This window comes from Ursus americanus, chromosome 7, assembly GCF_024610735.1.
Source record: "Ursus americanus isolate L20-20 chromosome 7, mUrsAme1.1.p, whole genome shotgun sequence".
Classification (NCBI taxonomy): Eukaryota; Metazoa; Chordata; class Mammalia; order Carnivora; family Ursidae; genus Ursus; species Ursus americanus.
Genome location: NC_142133.1, coordinates 60,495,204 through 60,520,249, shown reverse-complemented (window position 1 = coordinate 60,520,249; position 25,046 = coordinate 60,495,204). Strand labels below are relative to the sequence as shown.

Here is a 25,046-nt window from a genome sequence, read left to right as displayed (position 1 = left end):
CGCCTATTCACCAAAAGCAGGGCTACTTTTGGGGTTTATTCTGGCCGCGGTTTTCCGCGTCCACGCGGGCGCCCCCTGCTGCCCACCCTGCACTCTTGTCCACGCCAAACTAGGAGTAAGGTACCAGAAGCTGCAGACTGAGACACAGTCACGCGGGGTTTACAATCTCAGAGAACCACCTAAACGGTTTGTCATGGACAGCTCGGCGCATCCGGAGCAGTCCTTTCTAGGGCCGGATCTGGTATTTTAATCCAACACCTAGCATGTATCCGAGCAAACATGGGTAAGAAAATGCCTTCCAAACAATATCAAACGAATCCCGTGGGGCTTCTAGAAGGAAAGGACCAGTCAGCGGCTCTGCCGAATCTTTTGTCCTTCCCCAGGGCACGGGACCGGGGACCTCTGCCTTGCCGCCCCACAGTAACAATCTATGTGGATGTGGAGGGTGGCGGCGCGTTCTCGGGCTCATCTCACGCTTTCCCCAATTAGGATTTACTGCCTGACGTCACGTCTGCCGGAGATTGGCTGTTCAGATCTGACACTCGGTTCCACGGCGAGAGCAACTTTTTAAAGACTTTGCAGCCGGGGCTGCCTCTGAGCGTCCCGCGCGCTCAACGCCCGCCCTCGCCCGCTCTGCCCCGGGCCCGGCGCGGCGCCCCCTGCACCCGCGGCCGCGCGAGCCGACCCTCACCTTGCGCAGCCCGCTCCCCTCGCCCCTCCCCTCCCGGGCTCCGCTCCCCACCCCACCCCACCCCCCACGCCCGCCCCCTCCTCCCGCCGCTTTCGGCTGGGGTCTGGGGCCGCTAGGCAGCCCGCAGAACTTCCTCTGCTGCAACCGAGTTCTCCTCGTCCCGCCTCCCGGACTCTCGGGCAGCCGGAGCGCGCGCGGGCGGCCGCACCGGGCAAGCCGCACAGCCGGGGGCGGGCGCCGGGGGCGCCGGCTCGGGCCCGCGATGGCGGGGCCCTGGCTCAGGTGGGGGCTGCTGCTCTGGGCAGGGCTGCTCGCGTCGTCGGCGCACGGCCGGGTGAGGAGGATCACGTACGTGGTGCGCCCGGGCCCCGGCCTGGCGGCGGGCGCCTTGCCCCTGGGCGGGCCCCCGCGCCCGCGGACTTTCAACGTCGCGCTCGACGCCAGGTACAGCCGCAGCTCCGCTGGCGCCGGCGCCCCCAGCCGCGCCTCCCCGGGGGCCCCCTCGGAGCGGACGCGCCGCACGAGCCAGCCCGGCGGCGCGGCCCTCCAGGGGCTCCGGCCACCGCCGCCGCCGCCTGAGCCGGCGCGGCCCGGGGCCCCCGGCGGGCAGCTCCACCCCAAGCCGGGCGGGCACCCGGCGGCCGCCCCGTTCGCCAAACAAGGCAGGCAAGTCGTGCGCTCCAAAGTGCCGCCGGAGAGCCAGAGCGGCGGGGGCTCGAGGCTGCAGGTTCCCCAGAAGCAGCAGCTGCAGGGGTAAGCCCACACCTTCCCTCCGCGCGCGCGCCGCCCGCGCCGGGACCAGCGGGGTCGGGGCCCCTGGGAGCCCGGCCGCGGCCGCGGGCGTAGTGCGCGGTGGGGTTGCCTCCTTCCCCGCCCGCCCGCGCCGCGCGGAGAGCCGAGTGCGGGCAGCCGAGGGACTTTGAGGATAAACTCCGAGTGCATTGTTTCTCAGCTGCGGGTAAACACAAAAGGCATTTCTGCCTGGGGCGTAACCTCCTGTTCGCGAACCTAACTACTCCTAGAAGATGGGCGTACACATGAAGTCACTACAACTCACTCCCTCAGCATCAATTAAACTTTGCAACTCAGTTTTAAATTTTTTCTAGCTAGTGAAACAAAAAACGTTTTGGGAGGGCTGGCTGTAAAGATCAGCCCCTGTTCGGTGGCCTAAAACTTTTCAGCATCCTAGCAATTGTGGGCTTGAGCTTGTGCACCTGTGGGGTCTGCTTTCCCAGGGCGGGGGTGTCTCTGCATTGACGGAATTTTTGGTTGGAAGGTTTCTGTTACTGGGAGTTGATAGACATCCTTCCTGCCCCCCTCCCCATTAACCACAGATTGGGGGTTTGGGGGATAAGTTTGTTTAGGCTATTTGGTTCTTTTCATCACGGATAGTTCCAGGCATTGTGATCTCATCCGTTTGGACACTTCTGTCTAAAACTCAGATTCAGTTTAAACTGTGGGTGAGATAATGGACAAAAGACATTTGGTTCTACAATGGGGGTTAAGAAAATCATTTATGTGGACCTCGTTCTCCCCTCCTGTGTAGCTCTAGGCTATGCAGGCATTTTGGTTCTCCCGTCCTCCCCTGATACATGATCTTTAGCCTTCTACCTGGCTTGGGCATCCTCAGGATGGCTTAGGCCTCTCTGGAAGCCAGAGGAATGTGGAAGCAGGAGGCTGGCTTGCAGGGACCCCTAGAAGCTTGAATTCTCTGGAAGAGAATGTTGCTACTGCTGGATTCAGAGATCTTGCTTTGTTTTAGGGTCAATGTCTGTGGAGGGCAGTGCTGCCATGGCTGGAGTAAGGCCCCTGGCTCCCAGAGGTGCACCAAACGTAAGTTTCCATGTTCCTTGTGGCCCTGCAGGGTGGGCAAAGTGGGCCTGTCCACATGGGGGGGAGGGGATTCCACAGGGATCACATGAAGGGGCTAATGCTGTCCTGGAGAAATTAACGTCTGCAATGCAGTATACCCCATTATCTGCAGGCTTCATTACCACCCATGAGGGGTTGGGTCACAGTAACGATTGTATCAGTGTGGCAATGTATTGTACAGAACTGTGCCGTGCATTCAGGATTCCCCTGCCCCCAGCTGAGTATTAATCACTGTCACACCTGTGGATCAGGAGCTAGGAAAAAATACCCAGTGGAGAATGTGCTATGTACCAAACAAGTACAATGAACTCAACCTGGATATGCACAAATGAGAAACTTTAAGTTGATGGAGGAAGGGGAATGGGTAGTAGGTGGCCCTGTTCTGGAATAAAATATCAGCAGTTTTTAAAGCTTCCTGAAAACATCAACAGGAATCCTCCATCCTTGAGGCCTGATTGTTTCCCGGGAGGTGACCACTTTGCTGTTCTTCAGAACTGGGTTTTCTTCAGTGCTTCTCTAGTTAATACACATCATACTAGTGTTTTAGAGAAATGTACTATTGGAACATACAGGTTTGAGAACACCAGAAAACATTTCCCTGATTATTGTAAAGTTAAGAATTCAGTGAAGGCTCTGCTGGACACGTTGACTCTGTTGCTAATTGGAAATTAAAACATCTTCCACTCAGAGTGTAGCATTCTTAGGTATTCTCTGCATGGAGCTTAAGCCCTATACACGTTGTGGATTAGAATCCAAAGCGTAGGCGTCTGTTGGTATTCAGCATGTACTATGTCAGATGTAGCAGTTTGTCTTGTGTATCATTTGGATTTTAAAAGACTGATTAAATATGAGATGTTTAAAATAAAATATAGTTTGGATTTTAAAATATTGGGAAAAAATTCTCTTACAGTCATTCTGGTGAACTTGCTTGTTAAAAAAAATACCTTCACTCCTTGAAAGAAACAGGAGGACTTTGGCATAATGGCCTGGATTTTGTACAGAGGAACGTCTGGATGGGTTAGGATTTAACTGTGATCAAGGAGTAATGACATATATGAACAACTCGCTGTCATCCTCCTGATGATTGAACTCAAACCACTAGATCAGAAATGCTCAGGATTGTAGGCATTTAAACTGTCCTAATTTTTCACTTCTTAGATTACGCTTGACAATAGCGCACTAGCATTTTCTTGAATTTACAACGAAATCAAGTCAAATTACACACCCTTTCCTCCCTTCGGTATCTCCTTTTGCTCAAAACCTGATAGGGTGTGGTTTCCCTAGAACGTGGAGATGGGTGGGATGCTGCTGTGTAAAAATTGAAAAGACAGCAGGATTTTATAGACAGTGGGTGGGTTCTCTTCCTTGATACCTGTTAGAATGCACCAAGACTTGAAGACATTTGCTTGGCAAATAATGCAGTCGAGTGCCTTCTCTGAAAAGGTTGTCTGAGGATTTGGGGCTCCAAAGATGTCTCAGAAGATCCAAAGAAAGGAGAGCAGCCGGATCTTGAGGAACCACTTCATGGCTTCCTGCTTCTCCAGGCGAGGGAGGCAAGGGCATGGTTGTGCCTCGGTTTGACCTGGGTTGCCCTTTGGTGACCTTGAAAGAGAAGCTGCAGGAGGCTCTGGGTCAGAACTGTTACTGCAGGGTCCCAGAGGAAGTTGCTATATTGATTTAGTCTCACAGTACCTACAAGAAATTTGTCTGGCTTTTGGTTCAAGTTCTCTTTCCAGTTCCTAGAAGTTAGCCCTTGGACAGCACGGGGTCTAAGCAATGGCACATCACTTTCTTTTTTGATGATTTTCAGCGTTCAGAAAATTGGCCTTCCTATACTGCCCAATCTGACAAATTAATTCAGGCCCAAGTGCTAGAAACTTATATCACGACTCATTTCAGAAATAATATTAAAAGTGAAGCTGGGGAGGCCAGTGCCCAACCCAAAGTAATGTACCTAGTAGGTGATTATGTTTCAATGGGAGATTTGTTTCGTGTGTGTGGGAAAGCCAGACAGATGAAGGAGCCTTCTGCCTGTGGATGGGATGACTGGGGTTCCTGCTCATGCTGTGAAACTTGTGTCCGTCGTTGAGCAGTGTGCTACTAGAAAAGCCCCTGGCCCTGAGTTCAAATCCTGTGTGGCTTTTAGGGATTCACTGGACCTCTCTGACCCTATATTTTCCCATCCAGAAATAACTGTGCTAAAACCTTGCTCACTTTGTTGGATTATTCCAGGTATCAAGGTGAAAGAGAAAGGGTATAAAAGCCTTGATGAAACCAGAAAGATTCTTAATTTCTTATTGGATTCAGCCAAGCAAATCCTGACTCATTTACTTATTACCTGGTTTTCTTTTTTGTCCTACGTGTGTCTCCCCAGCTGGTGTCATCATTGTCTTCTTTTTAAATAATGTAGATAAGGATCCCTTTGTATATTATAGCTTTGAAGTAGTTTAGGTTTGGGGGGCAGGGGAAATGGTGGTCAAGGGGTGCAAAGTTTCAGTCACACAAGATGAATAAGTTCTGGGGATCTAAGGGATGACAGTGTGACTAGTTTAACAATACTACTTGAAATTTGCTCAGAGGGTAGATCTTAAAGTGTTCTACTCCCTAAACAATGTTACCTGTGTGAGGTGATAGTTATGTTAATAAGCTTGATTGTGCTAATTACTTCACAACCTATATGTATATCACAACATTGTCATGTATCGTAAATATATACACTTTTTGTCAATTATTCCTCAGTAAAGATGGGAGGGCAGAGGATAAATGAAAAAGCCAGTCACTCCCATGCTGTCCTCACTTCGATTACCAAGAAGAAAGAAAGCAGTTTATTCTGAATGATTTATTTTAATAGAACTTTAAAAGCGACTAAGTATTAGACTATTTGTGTCTCTAGCTCTCTTTGGATAAAGCTTGCTGTTTAGAGGTAAAAAGTACTCCCCTAAGGTATACATAAATTAAATGGAAAAAATACCGACACCATTTTTGTGACTGTAACTACTTTAGTACGTGCTAGTGAACTTTGGATTGCAAAAGAAATTGATTTGTGGTCTTTTTCCTCTCTCACTTCCTTATTTTGCTGAATTGAACAATTGAGCTTGAGCATGCTAGATTATACTTAATACACAAACATGAAATTCCCCCTTAAGAAAGTCGTCAATGTAAAATGTGTATTTTAAACGTACCACCCAGCATGCCTCCTAATTTTCATCGTATTTTGAGGATAATTGAAAGGGGGTTAGCTAAAGAATTTTAGTTTATTATATAGGTCATGTCCAATTGGGGCAAAAAAATGTTTCTGTGTACGAAGAGATCAGTTGTGTTTATGTTGTTCAGTTTACTTAATCCAATGAAGAAAATAAGGTGCTCTTGGAGCCAGACTCCATTGTTTTTAGTTGATTGAAAATTTAAATGTGCCACAGGCAAATGCTTCTGAAGACTGAAGATGTAGTGAGCCTTGCATTGCAAATCAGATGTGAGACAGGCAGGCAGCAGACCTAGACCATGGCAGGGAATGCATTTGTGGGTCCACAAAGGTGGTTTTAGGGGCTCTAGTCATCCAGTCGCTTTCTAGAGGTGCCCGCAGCATGTTAATGCTGCCTTTCTAGACATCCTTTGTGTGGGGATCTCTAGAAGTTGAAAGTACAGTGCAGGGTATGTCGTTTCAGTTATTAATACTGAGGACTTTTGATAGTGATCATCTGTTTTGGGCAAAAGAGATGGTAGCACATTTGTTCTCTTTCCAAAGAGTTAACATAGGGAGGGTCTTTGTAGTTTAGAGGCTCTGTCTTCCACGTGGAGCATTAAATCTCTGATTTGTACTGTGTTTGCCTCCCTTCATTTTTGCATTTTTTTCCTCTGTCCAAACGGAACCTACCCCTTATTGGTTCTTGCAGTCTTTTTGTCCCCGTCTCGGGGTAGATGCGGGCTAGAGACAGACACAGCCAGTGGGCTCAGCTTGAAAGAGGAGACTGGACTGGGAGCAGAGGACATAAAAGAGTGAAGGCAAGATGAGGGTGAGGCCAGGTTGGCAGAGTGAGGAGGACGGAAGAGGAAAGATGGCAGATAGGAGCCCCGCGAGGGTGCCTGGCACCCTGCAGCCCCTCCATAAACGCATGGATGGTTCCTTCATTTATTTAACGGGTATCTGTTTAGCTTTTACCATGTGCCAGGTTCTATGAATAGAGGAGAAATGCAGCCAGCTGCAGGGAATACGGGGTCTGTTTTTACTCACTTAACTCATGGCACATCAAATGACTTGTTCTCTCCTTAGCAAGAAACAGAAAAATCGATATTCCATTGCTTTTCCATTGGCATTCAGCCCACACTGCTTTGGAAAACACACACACACACCCATGCACACCAAACCTAGAAATGTTCCATAATTACATGCAGAGGAGACTGCTACGTATATCCTTGGTGTTCAGAGATGGAGTAGATGGCATCCTTTAGGAGGGAGTAATGTGGCTGGAGTTCAGATGACCAAGAGGACTTTTCAGGCTGTCTCCTGTCCCGCTTGGCTCCACGTTGCGCTAGCCAAGCTTGGGAGTCAGGCCCAGAGTGATTACACATTTTTCGTATGCCTGCTATGGCCATTGACAGCTGCTTTGCCAGTAGATCTGCGGTGAGGTTTACCATGGCAGCTGCTGGGAGCAGGGGTGGGAGGGTCGGCTGGAAAATCTTGTCATGTGGCACAGACAGCCCGGCAAAGGGAGAGGGACCCAGAGGTCAAGTTCACCCTGGGTCAAATATGTGTTCTCAACACTAGTTAAAACAAACATTGAGGAACCATAAATTCTGTGTTGTGATAGTACTTAAACCTTCATCGTGAAGCCCTCCTCCAGCCCGTGGGCCGGCCTGGACACACCGCCTGCTCCTGCCTGGCCTGGCTTATTGAAGTGTTTCTCTGCCCAGTGAACCCTTGGCCCTTAGGAAGCCTGACTTGTTGAAAGGACCTTTGGCAACCTCGGGAGTTTGCTGTTTCTGACCCTGTTATTTGTTGTCTTGGATATTCCAAACATACTCAAACATGTTTGGGAGCTCGAACTGAATTTTCCTGAAATGCAGATTTTGTTTCCAAGTCCTTCCTAGTGATGAACGGGGGAGCTGGAATGCTAGGGCTGTGTCACCACTCTTAACACTGACCAGGATCAGAGCATACACTGAGGAGCTGCTGAGGGGTGAGGACAACTTGCAACATGCTTTCTAGCATTCGGGGAGCATTTTCTTGATCTTCACACCCTGTGCGGGTAGGAGAGACAGGCATGATTTATTATCCCCTTTACAGGCAGGGGGACATTGCTTGGACCCTACCCCAGATCTTGTGGCTCCTGATTCCTTGTACTTTCTACTGCCCTGGGCTGCCTGGACATCCAGTGCTGTGGCCCCTCCTGATAGCCCTGATACGGATTGGCTTGTACTGCCTGAATTCACTTTGTGAATTCCCAAGCTGTATGAGTTTGCTAGGGTTGACCATAACAAAGTACCATGAACTGGTGGCTTAGAACAACAGAACTTTATTGTCACAGAGTTCTGGAGACTAGAAGTCCAAAATCAAGGTGTGGACAGGGTTGGTTCTTTCAGGGGCCATGAGGGAAGGGTCTCTTCCAGTCCTCTCTCCTTGACTTGTAGAAGGCCTTCTTCTCCCTGTGTCCCTCCATATCATCTTCCTTCTATGTGTGTCTGTTTTTGTGTCAAATTTCCCTTTTTTATCAGGACACCAGGCTTCCCCTAATGACCTCATTGTAACTGGATTACCTGTGTAAAGACTCTGACCCCAAATAGGGTCTATATAAGGTCACATACTAAGGTACTGGGGGTCAGGACTCCAACACATTTGGGGGGCAGTGGGAAGATACAGTCAACTCCTAAAGTAAGCCCAAAGATCCTGTGCACCTGGGCTTGAGAGGTGGGCTACTCAAGAGCTGGGTCACCCCTGGGGACTTGGGGCATCCCTAGCAAGGACCCAAAGATGCAAGGATGGGTGGGCAGAAGCTGAGCTGGGTCCCTCCCATGAAGTCTGTGGCTGTGGATCTATCTTGGCATCTTCCCTAACGCAGGAGCTCTGGCTGCTCCAGGGAGTGGGAGAGATAAGGGGCTGGTCACCGAGCATTTTGGTTATGACTGTGGCCATGTTTATGTGGTCTGTTTTAAAAGATTCCAGACTGGGGCCCTGGGTGGCACAGTGGTTAAGTGTCTTACTCTTGGTTTCGGCTCAGGTTGTGGTCTCAGGGTCCTGAGATCGAGCCCCGTGTTGGGTTCCACGCTAAGTGTGGAGTCTGCTTGAGATTTTCTCTCCCTTTCCTGCTCATGCTCTGTCTTTCAAATAAATACGTGGATCTTAAAAAAAAAAAAAAGATTCTGGATTGGTCGTTCTTAAATATGAATATGCAACTGATCCCAGGAGGAGTTTATTAAACTGCTTTATTGAATCAGCATCTCTTGGGTTTTTAACAAGCACCCCAGGTGATGCTGATGAAGGTGTCCACATTTGGGAAGCAGTGATCCAGAAGGAACCCTTTCCTGGGCATTATTTATGACTCTTTGTGTGGGACTTTAAAAGACCAAGCCCAACACTTACTAATTTAGAAATTCCTCAAGGCAAGAGCCCTCTGAATATTGGTTTAGCTCAATTTTGAATAATACATACAGAGATTGCTGCGTATAGGCTTATTTCATCCAGTTTTTCTTTAGTTGAATGTGTGATAAATATATGTACATTGTTATAAGAGTTGGAAATACACAGAATTGTTAATGATACATAGATGCACTTAAAGTGTTTTTAAAAGGTTTAAACATTTGGAACACATTGCGTGTTTTTTTCCCACTAAATATTCTATTTTTAATTATAAAATATTTCAAGTACACAAAAACATAGTAAATAATACATCCAGCAGCGACTCATTGGGGTCATGTTTTTAAAAACTCCCTAATGTGGTCATTAAGCACAATGATTTATAGATAAGGGAGAGACTGTGGTCTTATCTTGCTCTAAATGCGTGTTTTACTAATGATGTTTCCCGTCTTTTTAGTGGAGAGAAAATAGTACATAATTTGTTAGCGTGACATAAATTAGTCACCATGTTTTGGTACTTACGGAAAAATACATTAGAACCGAACGTATTTGTCTATGCTCAGGTGTACCTATTTTCCTTGCTTATTAAGGATTAAACATTTCATGTGGGCACAGTGCATTGGATACCAAGAGTCTGTGTGTCTAAGATAGTGTGGTTACAAGAAGGAAATGCTGCCTGTTACTAGTCCCCCCCCCCCCCCCCAGCCTGCCTGCCTGCTTTTCTTGCCTTCCTCCTCTTTCTCCCCTTATTGGGTCTGTATTTTTTTTTTGTCCTGAACCAGAAGGCAGTGTAGGTCAGTGGTTAGAAGTTCAGTCTTTGGGGGCACCTGGGTGGCTCAGTCGGTTGAACGTTTGACTCTTGATTTCAGCTCAGGTCATGATCTCGGGGTCGTGAGATCCAGCCCCACATCTGAGCATGGAGCCTGCTTCACATTCTCTCTCCCTCCATCTCCCTCTGTTCGTCTCCTCCATCCCTCTCTTAAAAAAGAAAACGTTCAGTCTTTGGAGTTAGGATATAGGGCTCCTGTCTGGATGTGAAACACTTTCTCAGTGTGAGACTGGGGAGGTGGAGGAGGGGGAGGCTAAGTTATCCCTTGCACAGAACTGGTACAATAATGGTCTGGACCACCATTCAGAGGCTTGGGGAACCTTCATGGGAAACCACATGAAGTAATATAGGAAAAGTGCATGCAGAGCAAGACTCCTGCCCAACCACATTCAAGCTCCCATGGGTTTCCATTCCGCCCTCGCCCGCCCCCTCCTGGGTGCCTCCGCCTTTTACACATCCCTGTTTGTGTTTCTCAGGTCCACCGATGAACACGATGGCTCCCTCTTCCCTTGCCCCAGAGCACTGTGATTTCATTCTTTCTTGGCTCTGGGGATAGGTGGACCCGGTGGGAGAGGCATCTATCTCCGCATCTGTGTGGAGCAGGATTTTCTTTGTGTCACATTAAGCACCCAGGCTCCCTTCCCTGCAGTAGTCCCAATGCTAACTGAATTGAATAGGGTTGAACTAGCATCTCTGATGTTGTTGTGTGGTAAACACTGTCCTCTAAACACTATCTAGAGAATTCGCCTTCCTTTCTTCTTTGCTTACTCTCACCTTTTGGCACCTCTTTCCATTTGGTTTTCTTTGCCCTTGTGCTTCTCCTTGCCCACCAGACACTGCTTATTATCACAGCTTTTCGAGGGCACACCACCTTATTCTGTTTCCTCCAGCTTTCTTTCTGAAGTCTGCCCTGGCATGGCCCAAACTTTAAGACAACTTTTCCTTTCTCCCTGCCAATTTTAGAATCTTTCTGCTCAACATCATCTGATAGAGATTTGGGACCAAGTAAAATGAATGTTGTATGATTTTCCCTGTAATTTTAGATCCCTGAATACTGCTCTTGGCCAGCTCTCCTATTCCCCGTGGCTCCCTCACTGCACCACATTTGAGTAATATTGTTGGCACGGATGTAAGTAAACAGTTTGCGAAATGCCGTGTTTTGTAAATTAGAAGATGGATGGAATGGTTTTTGAATCCGTGCCGTTGGTTCTGCTGGACCAGAGGAAAGATGATTTTGGTTCATGGATGGGAAGATGGATTTTGAGGAAGGTGTTGCCAATCCGGGATTGATGTGGTTCGCTTTACCAAACTGATGGGATCAGTTCTTCATAGGGAAGAACTAAAGGCTGGATATATTTTGGTGATGAATTAAGGGAGAATCTTCACAGAGGAGATAGTTGTTCTGAGGGGAGAACAGCTAGCACAAAGGCCCTGGGAGGGAATAGATCTGGCTTGGTGCAGGGACTTAGAAGTGAGTTTGTTGGGTTGTCGGTGAGGGCCAGAGTGCTAGGTGATCAGGGAGTGAGAGCTGGATCCCAGTCAGGTCTCGTAGGCTGCGGAAGGCCATAAATCACACAGGGGACTTGTAAATGCAAGTGGATTTTATTGTTAAGGAATAAAATACAAGACAGGATTTCGTTTTTTATAGCATTTCTTTGAAGGCATGGGCAAAGAATGCTTTAAATTGAAAATTCATTCATTTTTTTTTTATTGATGCATTTTTTTTTTTAATGGATCAGAAAAACTACATAGAGAACAGTGAAGTATGCAAGGCCAGCGACACAAATGATCATCATAGCCTGACCGCCTGCACTGTGCCCAGATCACCAGACCCCAGCCCCTGGGCTGATGGCAGCTCCGGGCCTCTGCCGAGCTCTGGGAGACGAAAGGCAACATGTTCACCAGAGCCACCAGCCAAGATTTAGGATGAAAGCTTGAGGGTTAAAAAAAGAAGAGCCTGTGGTCACTGCTATGTTAAAAGGCAAATTAGTGGGGATCCAAACATGGTTCTAAAAAAAAAAAAAAAAGTTAAATTCTTTGAAAACAACACCTAATAATCGCAATCTGGCCACCACAGCAAATTCAGAGAGCAGCTAGGATGTGTTAAATTCAGAGTATGCAATTTTTAGAATACCCTTGAATGCTGTTCTGAGGTTTTGTTCAATGTACCCCCCCACCCCATCTAATTTCACAAATTGGGGGCGAGCCTGAGGTAGATGCAAAGGCCACCTCTGCTGGGCCTTTGGGGCAGTCACTCACTGTCCCCGGGTGATTTCATTCTGGTTTGTAAATGGAGTTAAAAGCATCCATTGGTTATACCTCCCGTTTTGTAGTAAATATCAAATAAAATGAGATTCGGGGCACCTGGGTGGCTCAGTTCACTGGGGGTCTCCCTTCAGCTCAGGTCATGATCCTGGAGTCCTGGGATGGAGCCCCGCATCTGGCTCCTTGCTCAGCGGGGAGTCTGCTTCTCCCTCTGCCCCTCACCCTGCTCGTGTGCGCTCTCTCTCTCAAATAAATAAATAAATTCTTTAAAAAAAAAATAAAATGAGGTTCATGAAAATGCTTTAAAGAGCTGTCAAAACATGTGGTGATATTATTAAGTTGGGTTTTTTTGGCTGTTTAGTGAAAAATTTTTAGTTTGTGAAATTTTTTTCTATAATGTGTTGGTATATTTTTTGTCTTGAAAAATAGAAGGCTTAGTGTATTACAGTGGGTTTTTGATGATTACAGATCTGTGTCTCACATCTTTATATTGTTGGGGCCATTTACTGAAGGCTTATGGTCTCTGGGGGAAATGGCCTGGAAGTTGATTTGAAAATGAACAAAAATACCTAAATCCCCACTTTTATGTGCCCCCCCCCCAAGTGACTTGCTTTGTCCTCCTGAAGGTAGAGTGTAAGCAAAGACAAGAATCCTTTCAAGAGAGCTGTTTCTTTCTTTCTTAACTGTGATAGTGAAAAGGTTATGTTAAGTTAGTCCAAACTTTCTTAGTAATTTGTGAAATAATACAGACAATAAGTAAATTAAAGGCAAGGACCCTGTTTTTGTTTACTTTTTATCCATTAGGAAGTTGGCCTACACAGTGGTTCTGTGTGCACAATAGACCCTCAGTAAGGTTTCTTGATTAATAAGCATTACAAGTCACATTTGTTTCTGAGGGAAAGACCAGCTGAAATTCATTTAAATCAGTGGCTACTGAGATTGCTATTAAGCAGGTCATTTTGTAGGAGAGAATGAATATTATAGCTGGTCTTCCTGTGTAACCATTCTTAACGCTCACTTTTGAGCCTTTGAGGCTCTTTCTTGGGTAAAATTGCCCTGTTCCATCTGGTAGTATAGACTGCTTGACTGGTACTTTGCAAACATAGTGGTTCTCAAAGTCCCTAAACCTGGGGCAGCAGCAGAAGCACCTGGGAACTTGTCGGAAATGCAGATTCTCAGGCCCTGTCCTAGACCCGCTGAACCAGAAAGTAGGTGTGGGGCCCAGCACTCTGTGTGTGTGTTTAAGATTTTTTTTATTTCAGCTAGAAGTGAGTAAGACAGTGCGATTGGAGGTGAGGGACAGATGGAGAAGGAGAAGCAGGCTCCCCGCTGAGCAGGGAGTTTGACCTGGGGCTCGATCCCTGGACCTTGAGATCACAACCTGAGCTGAAGGCAGACACTTGACCGACTGAACCACCCAGCCGCCCCCAGCTCTCTGTTTTAATGGGCCTTCTAGGCAATGCTGAGGCAGCTATGGTTTGAGAACCTCTGCTGTAGATACACCCAGCCCCTCCTCCTTTTCATTATGTATAGACGGAGGAGGGGTGCAGAGAAGTTGGTTCCCTTTGTTTCCAGGCCTTGGGGACTAGAAGCTTGTTCTTCCCCTTCCCAAGGGCATGGAGCAGATCTTGGTCTCAGATGGGCACCTTGTAATCTGAGCCATGCACATCAGTCACATTCTATTCTGCACGCTCATGGAGGGGACCCAGGGGAGTCATTTTGCCATTCAGTGAATGTGAGTTTTGTATCTTTGGGACTTTTTAGTTCTTTTCTGTTCTTTACTGTGGAAGACGCTTAAATCACACTTCTTCGTATTCTTCATAGCTGTATGTGTCAAGGTGTGGTGCTTGGAACCCTTGTGCATTGCAATCCCCTGGGGGATGCGCAGCAAAATCAGGTTGTTGGGCCGCACCCCCGCCTTAGCAAACTGGAACCCTCAGGGGTGACCCTGTGACTTTGGTTTTCACAAGCACCTAGTGACTGAGCCACACTGAGGCTTGAGGATGCTGGGTTGAAAGGGGTATACTGGAATGAAAGATGTTAAAGGCCAGGAATGATGAGGAAGGTATTACAACATTAATAAAAGGAGCAGGAGTGAACAGGACATTTTGTTCAGGAGCCAGGTGCCATTTCTCGTTTCCAAAATAGTTCAAAAGTGAAACGAAGAGCAAGCTCTCGTCCAGAGCATGCCCTCAGCGTTGGCTGGGACAGAGCTTTCTTGTGTGAGGATGAGGAAGTGGAGACAGAGAAGGGATGAGGCGGTGCCGCTTGGCCATTCCTTGGGGTCGGGCTGACGCAGTCCTGCACGTTGCTGAAGGAATGCATCAGATGTTTGGAAACAGCCCAGTTAAGACTTTCAGCAATGATCCACACTTTTATTAGATGTGTTTTTAGGAAAGGAATTGCCTGTTATAAGACTAGGATCCTTTGTAGAAAGAGCTGAAGACGGAGTTGCTTTACTTTTCCTGTGAAATAGGGAGTCCCCCTCCCTCTGCCGTTATGTATTTTTTTCTTCCTGCAAAATAAATGAATGCAAAATACTTTACCTGAATATTGAAGAAAATTTAGGTCTAAAAAGGATCTATCTCCTTTCCAAGTAGAAAGATTTGGGGGGGGGGTGGGCAAGGCTTATTTATTTAAATCATCAGTTTTTGTGATAATAGTTCTACCTCGTTCAAAGTAATTCTTTTATCTTCTCTTCCCAATGTGAGCAAATTTTCTGCATGTTCCTTTGGATAAAGCACCCAAATGTTTATCCTGTAGACAAGGCCACAGTCTTAGAAAATGGTATTCCCATTTTGAAAAGACCCAAATTTGAGGAATTGCTGGATTTTTAAAATCCTTAGTTCTCACTCCTTTGGTCTCAGTGTGGGTAAACGCTCTCTCTCTTCTTTGTTTTAAATAACTGCTTATGTATTTATAGCTGATTTGTCTCTTTGTATATGTCCTTTGAAGTCTATATCTTCTGCTGGCCTCAGCTTTTTATTTCAACTCACAACTTTGAAGAGCCCGTTATGTAGAAGGCAGTGTGCTGGGGGCTAAGAATTGGGACACTGCTCTGTGGAGCTCACAGCCCAAGTGGAAGGCCAAGGTGATCACAACCCTAGGATTGTGGCAGATAAGCCTTGGTCCAATTCCCTCCCCTCGAGTGTGGGCAGAATTATAACTTGCTTCTAGTCAATAGTATTCTTTTTTTTTTTTTAAAGATTTTATTTATTTGTTCGACGGAGATAGAGACAGCCAGCGAGAGAGGGAACACAAGCAGGGGGAGTGGGAGAGGAAGAAGCAGGCTCATAGCGGAGGAGCCTGACATGGGGCTCGATCCCATAATGCCGGGATCACGCCCGGAGCCGAAGGCAGATGCCCAACCGCTGTGCCACCCAGGCGCCCCTCTAGTCAATAGTATTGTATTCTGTTTCTAGGCAAAGGTGATGGGATGTCATCTCCTTGGTTATGTTATGTTGTATATGACTCCTTCTTGGCCGACTGGAGTGAGAGACTTCTTGCTGGCTTGGGAAAAGTAAGCTTCCGGTTGTGCTTGTGGCTTGCCGTGGAGAGAGCCACGTGGCAGGAAACTGGGGGCAGTCTGTCCCTGATAGGCAGGATGAAGCTGGAGCCCTCAGTCCTACATCCACAAGGAGATGAGTTCTGGCAACAACCTGGAAGATCTCGGACTGGAGTGTTACTCAGTTGAACCTCAGATGAGACTGCAGCACGGCCGACACCTTGATTGTAGCCTCTTGAGACCCTGAAACAGGGGACTCACTTATTCTGTGCCCAGACTACAGACTCATAGACTCTATGAGATGGGGATAACTTCTTAGACAGTAAGAGGAAACTAATACAAGGAAGAATTGTAGATCGTAGAGGATCCGGCCTAGAGGCAGCCAGGGCCCAGTGCAGTGGGTGTCTGTAGGATGCTGTAGGAGAGATGATGGACCGAAGGTCATTTTAGGCAGGATCCTTTGGCTCTAAGTGAAAGGTACACAGAATGGCTAAAGGAAAAGAAGCTGTTTATTGCCAGATAACTGGGGGTGCTAAAGTTGATGCCGGCTTCAGGCCTCACTGGATTCAGGGGTTGGAATCATCAAATCAGGACCAAACCAGCTACATCATTTACAGGGCCCAGTGCAAAATGGAAATGTGGGAACCGTTGTTAAAAAAATAGCATTAGGTTAAGTGTTACCTATTGCTAATTTCCAAGCAAGAATAATCATACCCAAGTGTAAGTCCTGCATTTTACCATTTTGGGAGCTGCTGTATCGATCCGACAGGTATTGTGCTTGCCAGTATTCTGTTCACACGCAGTCGGCAGAGGTCTGGCTGGCTAACTCACAGTCTCCTGTGTCTATGGGGTGTTATGATCTCCGGGGGTTCCGTGGGACTGGACTGCTTCTAGAGCTCACATTTAATTCTCAAATTTCAACCCAGGGGTCAATATTTATATCACATCATATGGGACAAAGTATAGGGTATGTAAAAATACATTTTTTTGGGGGGGATTTCGGTACCCTTTCTATAAAGTTCTAATGGAGTTCCATATAAAAAATGTCGCTTAGATGGAATGTTTCCTAAAGCTTAACACTGTTGGGTTGGAGTGATCTTATCCTCCACTATTTCCTTAGATGTTTATATGAAGACTGATATCTGGGTCCTCAGCCACATTTTCATGGATTTGGATGCTTTTCATACAGGCTTTTGGAACACCGTTTTTGAGGACTGTTTTATAAACAGTTACATAAATGGAGGTGTGTGTGTGGGAGCGAGCCACAGGTTTCCTGGTCTGATTCATAGCACAGCATTGCAGAGCAGCTGTGTGGGTCAAGTTATGTTTCATTAGTAAATGTTATGACTCATTTTGGTATTAGGAGCCTACCTGTCTGTGCAGCGTTTTCATCTGGATGGGAGACAAATGAAGCTTTTGGGTGACACGTCCAGATGCCTGTAAGAGAAGTCAGTCGCCCCTGGGACTGTTGGAGGTTATCGGGTGCTGTCCTTTCTCTCGGGAAGCAGAGCCCTTTGTTCATTCTTCATAGCGACAGTTTATCCCTCACAGATCGACCGTTTATTTTCAGAGATTATTATGGCTACTCCCCCTGGCTTGAAGTGGGATTACTCAGTTAATAAAGATAGCTGTAGCAGATTTTTGAAAGTGTGATGACAAAATTTTGACTTGGGAAGAAGAAAGCGTTTATTTTTTTTCACTTGAAATTGTTACTCATTTCACTTTTTATCTCCTGTTGCAGAACTTGTTACTGAAAGTTATAAAAGATGACCTCATCTTAGCTTCTCTTTTTAAATATTTGTCCACATCAGTACCTGCAACTACAGAGGATTCAAGCCCATACATTTTCTGAACGGACCTCAGGTGTCCAGGATTGCACGAATCATACCTTTTGGTTCATTGCACATTATCATTATTACTTGCAGACAAACCTTTATGATTCTAATAACATAAATAATCTTTCTTGACTTATAGTTGTGTCATTTAACTTCATCAAAGTTTCCAAAGTGGTTGCCACCTCAACTATCTACATATTAAGCTGGCTTTTGGTGGATCTGGAATATGTTTTAAAATCACACATAAAAGGAAAATGAGAAAAACAAGGGTTTGGGATCAGAGGATGAACTCATTGGCTTCTTTGACTTTTTATTGTTGCACAACTTGAGGGTTAAGTGACATTGATGCTTGGCTGAGTGACATAGGGTAAGGTTTCAGGGAACTGTTCTTAGTTGTTACATGGCGGTGTGTGCTCGTCCTCTTCAGTGGGAGTCCTGAGCACGAAGAGGGTGGCTTAGACTCCTATTTGGAAATGTTCTAGGAAGTTAGACATCTAATTCAGCTACCCCATCCCTGTTCCAACCCAGGGACCCTCCAGGCACTTACAGCGCAGGCCAATGAGCCTGTACTTGAATCTCCCTCGAGACAGGAAGCTCACTCCTTTTATTTTACAGACAACTTTGTGAAAAATGAAACTGCTTTTGTGGGGCTGAAACATGCTTCCTTATAACTTCCATTCATTTGCTAGAGTTGGTTTTTACTTGTAGGTGATATAGAGTCCTCGTGTGGATAAGGAATTCTTCAAGATATTGGAAGAGGTAAGAGGATCACATATAGTTTATGACTCTTGTGTTTTCTGAGCTTCTCCTTGATAGCATCTGGAAACATCTGCTCAGTACTGCAAGTATTTGTTGAGTACCAGTTGTATGGGGAGCACTCTCCTAGCGGGCACTGGGGTGGAAGGCTTTGTGGGGACACAAAGACGACTTGGTTCCTGCCACTCGAGAGTCTGCCACAGTGTGAAATGGACCTGAAAAGCACCTGGATTGATACAAGACAGGAACCAAGTGCCACAGGGGTTCAAAGGAGAGAGATTGACTTCAAACTCAACTGTGTTAGAAAAGTTCCAGAGCAGGATCCGGAGGGAATGGAAGGTGTAGGGTGTTTTTAGAGGCTGAGTCTGGGAGTAGGGCCTTCCAGGCAGAGACCAGTGTGAACAAAAGCCCAGGGATAGAAACCAGAAGTTGTGTCCACAGGTAGGGGAGGGTTTCTATTTGCTCAGATTATAGGATGCTTGGAGAGGAAGGGGTGAAGTGGTAGGTTGAGCCAAGAGCCGGGAGAAGCTTGATTCCCCACCTCACTTGTTCATCCAGCAGCACCATGATTCCATTGCAAGGGCACAGACCCAGATTTGAGCTCCGGTATTGTCCCAGAGCCTCGACGGCTGAGCCCTCAGTGGACATCTGTGTCCACTGTAAAGGGGAGTGCACAAAATGTAAGTGAAGAATCCAGCACCTGCCTGGTACGTAGCAGCGTCTCGGTGAAGAGCAGCCGTTAGGGTTTCTGAATTGGACAGGCTTCGAGGAGCTGGGGGTGACATGAACAGACTCTGCCGTGGGGGTGTGGGGCAGTTTGCTGGGGAACACCATCTCAGAGGCAGTGCTCCAGGTTAGCAAAGAAGGTGTAAATGAGGAAGGAGGAGGCACAGACACGGATTGAGGAGGATGAATCAGATTTCACGTTTTGGGCAGAAGGAAGAAGGGAGAGAAGTCACTTCAGGTTCTCGTGGGGGAAGGAGGGAGGGCCAGGAGGCTGTGGGGGGTGTTGGCCACGCTGTGGTGGAGGATCTGGCAGGCGGTCCAGGTGGAGAGAGGGGCTGGGCCTGAGGGGTGAGCTGACCATCAGGGAAGCTCAGTCCAGGCCGGCACACTAGGAGCCAGAGCCTAAAAGGGGCTCATTTAAAAGCAGAGAAAGGAATGAATTCGAGACACAGTGAAAGCAAAATTGGCGGAGACAGTCTGACAGATGATTCCCGTGTCTTAAGAGTTCTCAGGGAAAACCCAACACAATCGTCACATTGTTTTTACACACACACACAAACACACACACACACTCACTCACTCACTCACTCTCCACACACAAGTTCAATCCAAACACCGTCTATTATTTAGGCCTGTGAGTTTCCTCAGAAAAACCCTTCAGGAAATCCTCTGCTCTCCCAGAGAATGTGTCTATATTTAGAAGACTTTTAGAGAAAGCCTATTGTTAAATTTTCGTTTACTGGCTAATCACTGAGAGACTGTAGAAATGTAAATCACACGGCTGTACAGAGTGGGCAGTGGGAAGAAAGCTGCCTTTTTTGTTCTATTGAAGACCATGAAGTAAAAACATGACTTGGTCCTTTGTGACCCTAGGGAACCCAAGAAGGGTGGCACTGGCAGGGACCGCAGGGAGCCCCTTGTATAATGGAGAGGAAACTGAGGCCCAGAGCATGGTGACTGGTCCAGGGTCACAGAGCTCATTAGAGGCAGAGCCTGCAGCCTGATGCTAAACATACCTGTTGCTTGAAGTAACCCATTCTTCCCAGGCCAGGACCTTGGGGCTACATTCCTAAGGGGGTGGCCCAGACCCAGGGGTCTTCAATGAGGAATGTGTGTATGTGTGGCAGACAGGGTTATTCAGGGACCCTCTAACTACAGTGCTTGAGAGCTGGATTGTGGCAAAGAGCAGAGGGCTGACCTGAATGATTATTGCTATGCCCTCATGATTGTTAGAAGAGCTTTCTAACCAGTGTCCCAGAGAGGAAAGTGCTTAACATGAAACAACTCCTTGTCATTGGAAATCTTTCAGAGAAGCTAATGTCCACCTGCTCAAGTTAACAATAGGTAACATTACTTGAGAACTGACTGTGTGCTTGGCACCATTCTGCATGTGTTCCAAGGATTATGTCTCATTTTATCCTCTTAGTGTCTTTATGAGACAGGTACAAACATGATACTAATTTTATAGATTAGGAAAGGCCAAAGAGATTATAGGTAAGGTAACCTGCCCACGGTGACACAGCCAGTGAGTGCTGGAGGAGGATTTTAGCCATCTATTTGACCCCAGAACCTACACGCTTATTCTGTACTAGTGGGTCTCAATCTTTGTTGCAAGTGGAATATCTGGGGAAGACTGTAAAAATCCCAGTTCTTGGGCTACCTCCCATATTAGTTGAATCAGATTCTCTGAGGGTAGCACCTTTACATGAGTATTTTTTTTTATGTTCAATGTTTTATATCCATATCAATATCAACATACCATACAAAACCTGCCCTCCATCCTTGCTGGGGGTCTACAGGTAGGTAGTGTAGAAAACCAGCGCTTGCATGAGTGGTTTTTTTGAAAGCTCTGTAGACGATTTCAAATGGGTAAGGTTGAGAACCACCGCTAGAAGTCACCACTAGTGGGGTTAGTGTAGGGCAGTGCTTTTCAAACTAAGGGGCATAGGAATGTCCCAGAGGTCGTGTTAAAATGCAGATTGTGATCCAGAAGGTCTGGGATGGCCCTGGCATACGGCATTTCTTACAGGTGCCCAGGGGATGCTGGGTTATTGCTCTCTGAGTTTCCTTTATTGGCTGAAGAGTAATCATCAAGTCCCTTCCAACTCTAAGACTTTATGCTTCTGCCGTCAGAATTATCACGTATTTGTGATCTTACTATCAGCCCTCCGCTAAGTACATTACAGATATTATCTCCTTCCTCTCAACAACATCCAAAGGAGATACCATTTCCCCTCACGAGGGAATGGAAGCCTCTTGGGTTTAGCCAGCACCCTAACCTGAGTCTTCTGAATCTAACACATGGTGATGAACCACCATGCTATGTTGCTTTCCGTTCCACATACAGATGTTGTTCCCAAGAAGAGCTTCCGTGCATTGTCTTTTCTAACCCCATGGGTTAGGTTTACAACCCTAGAGAAAAGGCTCCCAGGGAACTCAGCAGTTACTAGGAGCTTTTCTGGCTCCAAGTGGCCTTGTTCTTTTTTCCTTACGGTGGACTGGTAGCGGCTGTTGAGAAAGTGTCTCAGGTGTGCAGTGGTGGCATTTTATGACAAAGTACATTTGCGATGTTTAGACTGACTTCCGGTGAAGTTTGCTATCAGTTCCAGAAATGCTTATTGCATTCGCAAGATGCAAATTCTAGACCCGAGTGTGGTCTGTGGCCTAGTGGACCACACAGGTGAGTCCTTTGTGAAGCTTGTCGAGCTGTAATTTTTGGGCTCCTTCCCAGGACTCCTGTGGATTAGGCCTGGTGACCTGCTTTTGAAAGTTCCCCAGACTGTTTTGATGTACACTAATATTTAAAACCATGGTCTTCTTCCTGATTCTCCAAATGTGGTTTCTGGACAATCAGCATAAGCATCACCTGAGAACTTGTTAGAAATGCAAAATTTGGGGCCCCACCCTAGACACATTGAATTAGAAATTACGGAAGAAGGTCGAGTAGTCTGTTTTAACAAGCCCTCCAGGTGATTCTGAAGTTTGAGAACCACGAGATCCTTGCTCCTCAAAATGTGATCCACGGACCAGCATCACCTGTGAGTCTGTTGGAAACACAGGGCCTCAGGCTCCACCTCCACCAACTGAACCAAAATCTTCATTTTGATAAAATCTGTGCATAGTCACATTTGAGAAGCCCTGCTCTAGACCATGGTTTTCTTCCCTGATTGTGCATTAAAAAAAAAAAAATATATATATATATATATATATGTTTATTTATTTGACGGGGGAGAATCCTCAAGCAGACTCTGCACTCAGTGTGGAGCCTGAGCAGATCTCAGTCCCACGACCCATGAGATCGTGACCTGAGCCAAAACCAGGAGACGGTTGGTCAACCCACTGAGCCACCCAGGTGCCCCTGATTGTGCATTATCATCCAAGAGGCCTTTAAAAAATACCAATGCCCTACCCCCACCCAAAGCAATTAAGGCAGAATCTGTGAGGTTGGGTGGGGCCTAGACATCTAGTTTGTAAGATTTCTCAGGTGGTTCTCGTGGAGCAGACCATGGTCCACTGGTCAAAGCCATTTCATTGGTACCTAGTTGTCTGCAGTCCTGTTCTCAGACTTAAGGGGTAAGAATGAACAGGAGTCAGGGTTCCAGCACATGCCTCCTTCCTGCTCCCAGAATGTGACTGGACACCCAGGCTCCGGAGGCGAAGGCTCAGAGACTGGTCAGGAAGACCCCTGCCCGAAGAGATCAGGAATAAGTTCTCTTGACATTTTTAGGTAAGAGCGTGAGAGATTGAGGGCTTCTCACCCCTGAGGCTCTTAAGAACCACCCTAACAGTGCAGATTCCTGGGCTCCTGCGAGCCAATGTCCGTAGGGCTTGGGAACGGCCCAGGAATTGGCGGGTTAACACGCTCCCCCAAATGATTCTGGTATAAAACTTCAGCGCCCTCCTCTGAGACTCACACCACTCCAAGGTTCTATTTGGTCATCAGGATTATCTGGAGAAACTGAAAAACACAGGTCCCCAGCTCTTCTAGTTCGGTGGGTCTCATGGGGTTCAGGAATCAGTATGTTTAATAAGCAGCTTCTGCCTTTCAGAGTGCACTCAGAAAGCCTCGGGTATCCACCGAAGCAGGTCAGGGGCTACCCAGGGGGAGAGGTGAGAGGAGAAGTGAGGTGTGGGGGGTGCTCAGACACCCCTGGTTTCTGTTTCATATATTAAGCTTCCGTATAAAATTGCACTTGAGAGGATTTAACCTTTGCTAACATCTAGAGAATGAGTCTTAGCTGCCCATTGATGCAGACCACTCTGAAGTTGTCAATGTGAGTACCCTTCGAGCCACAGTTGAGGACAGCATCTGTCCCGTATGACCCATCAGGCAGCCTTCCTGTCACTTGACCTTCAGTCCCTGAGCTGCCTTGTACTTGGCGCGTGGTGCTTACTGTGCTGAATGCCCACGACCCTACTCCTATTACAGGATTGCCAGACACTGCCTTTTGTCCCCAGTACCATGCTCCTCTGCGGCTAACGGAATGCTGGTCACCCCAGAGATGCCAGTTGCACATCTCATGGTACCTTAAGACAAGTGACTCTCAAACATGCCTGGGACTCTCTTTTTGTGTGTCAGAATCACCTGGAGTGCTTGGCGAAGCAGATTGCTGAGTTCCACGTGTCTGAGGCAGGGCATTTCTAGTGAGATCCCAGGTGATGCGTGCTGCCAGTCCTTGGACCACCCTTACAGCCCCTGCCTTGAGATTAAATAATGTTGGTACAGGTGGGGTCTAATTCTCCTGCATGTATTTTTTCATTGGGTAGCCCCACTAGAGGAAATGTCTTGCCTGAAGAGTAACCAGTAAGTGGAAGGAAGAGCTCAGTGTAAATGAGGATTACGGCTCAGTCCTGAATGTGCTCATTCAGTCTGGCCGCCAAGCTGACAGCCGTCTCCTACGTGGTTTCTACAGAAAGTGAATTGCACAGTGTGTTCCTTGCCACTCACCACACGGATCCTGCCAGAAGCCCTTGTGCCAGTGACAGGGACCTGGCAATAGCTTTGCATTGCCTGCGGCTTAGTCAGGCGAGAGTGACGAATTGTCACCTCACACAGGTTATCAGAAATGCAAATATTTTCTCCTCCTTGAAACAAGTAGTGAAAGGAAAAAGTGTTATTAATGGTCTTTTTAAGGAATCCCCCCCTCCCCCCCAGTCTCCGACTTGGGCACAGAGCTGGGTGTGCAATGCCTGAGAGTGTTGTCCTCCCCCTGCCATCTGGTGAGAGGTTGTCACCCGTCACTGGTGGGAAATCCCCTTTGGTTGTTGAACGGTTTGTCCAGGCAGATGACTATAATTATTGTTACAATAAAAAAAAAAAAAAAAGCCCTCAAGCTTCTTAACTGTGTAGCGGTTCCGCTGTGTGGTGGAATAGATTTGAGTTTTCAACAGTACACCTGGGTGACTCCACTCACTGGTCCTGAACACACACAGAGGCTTAGTTAATAAGGCAATTACATTTGTGCAGGTGATAGGGCAGCCATCTGTGGGGCGGTGAATAGATGTGTGTGTTTAATGTTCTGCGGGGCGGAGTCAGCAGGACCACTTCTCCTTTTGTGCGTGTGCATGTGGGTGCGAGCTGTCTGGGAACCTGGATCAGTACTTGCAGATCAGTGTGAACACAGCTGCTGATAGGCTCCGGGTGGGGGGGCCCTGGAAGGGTAGGACTGGGCTCTCTTCTCCTGGGTGCTCTTGTGGGTTTTCCAGCCCTCTTCATCTTGCCCACTGAAGGAAGTAGAAGATCACTGAAAACTGAAAAAGAGGTCCTGGCCATGACATTAGGAAAAAAAAAAAAAAAATCCTTGGCACTGTCCCCCTTGTAGGTCTGTCCTGTTCTGCCCTGGGCTGCCCGCCTGAGAACCGTAGCCGAGATTTTGGCCTTCCCTCCTAGAATCACAACAGATAGAATAATAAAAGCTAAGCATTTGGGGGAGCTTCTTGGGTTCCAGACATAGTGCTAGTTGATGAACATCGAGGCGTGTAGTTTATAGTGCATT

The 25,046-nt window shown here is 47.1% G+C and overlaps 1 protein-coding gene across 5 annotated transcripts in view; it reads left to right on the top strand.

Moving 5' to 3' along the window:
• Positions 1-757: 757 nt before the first annotated feature.
• The window catches only part of LTBP1 (latent transforming growth factor beta binding protein 1), a 403,697-nt gene continuing 379,408 nt past the window's right edge, over positions 758-25,046 (top strand). For 2 of the 5 annotated variants that reach the window (XM_045809101.2, XM_045809099.2), the window contains exons 1-2: positions 759-1,444; positions 2,454-2,524. In XM_045809101.2, the coding sequence (XP_045665057.2) occupies positions 954-1,444; positions 2,454-2,524 (562 nt within the window). In that variant the 5' untranslated portion in view covers positions 759-953. Of the gene's footprint in view, positions 1,445-2,453; positions 2,525-25,046 lie in introns of all 5 variants that reach the window. The other 3 variants (XM_045809103.2, XM_045809102.2, XM_045809100.2) reach the window with 2 other exon arrangements.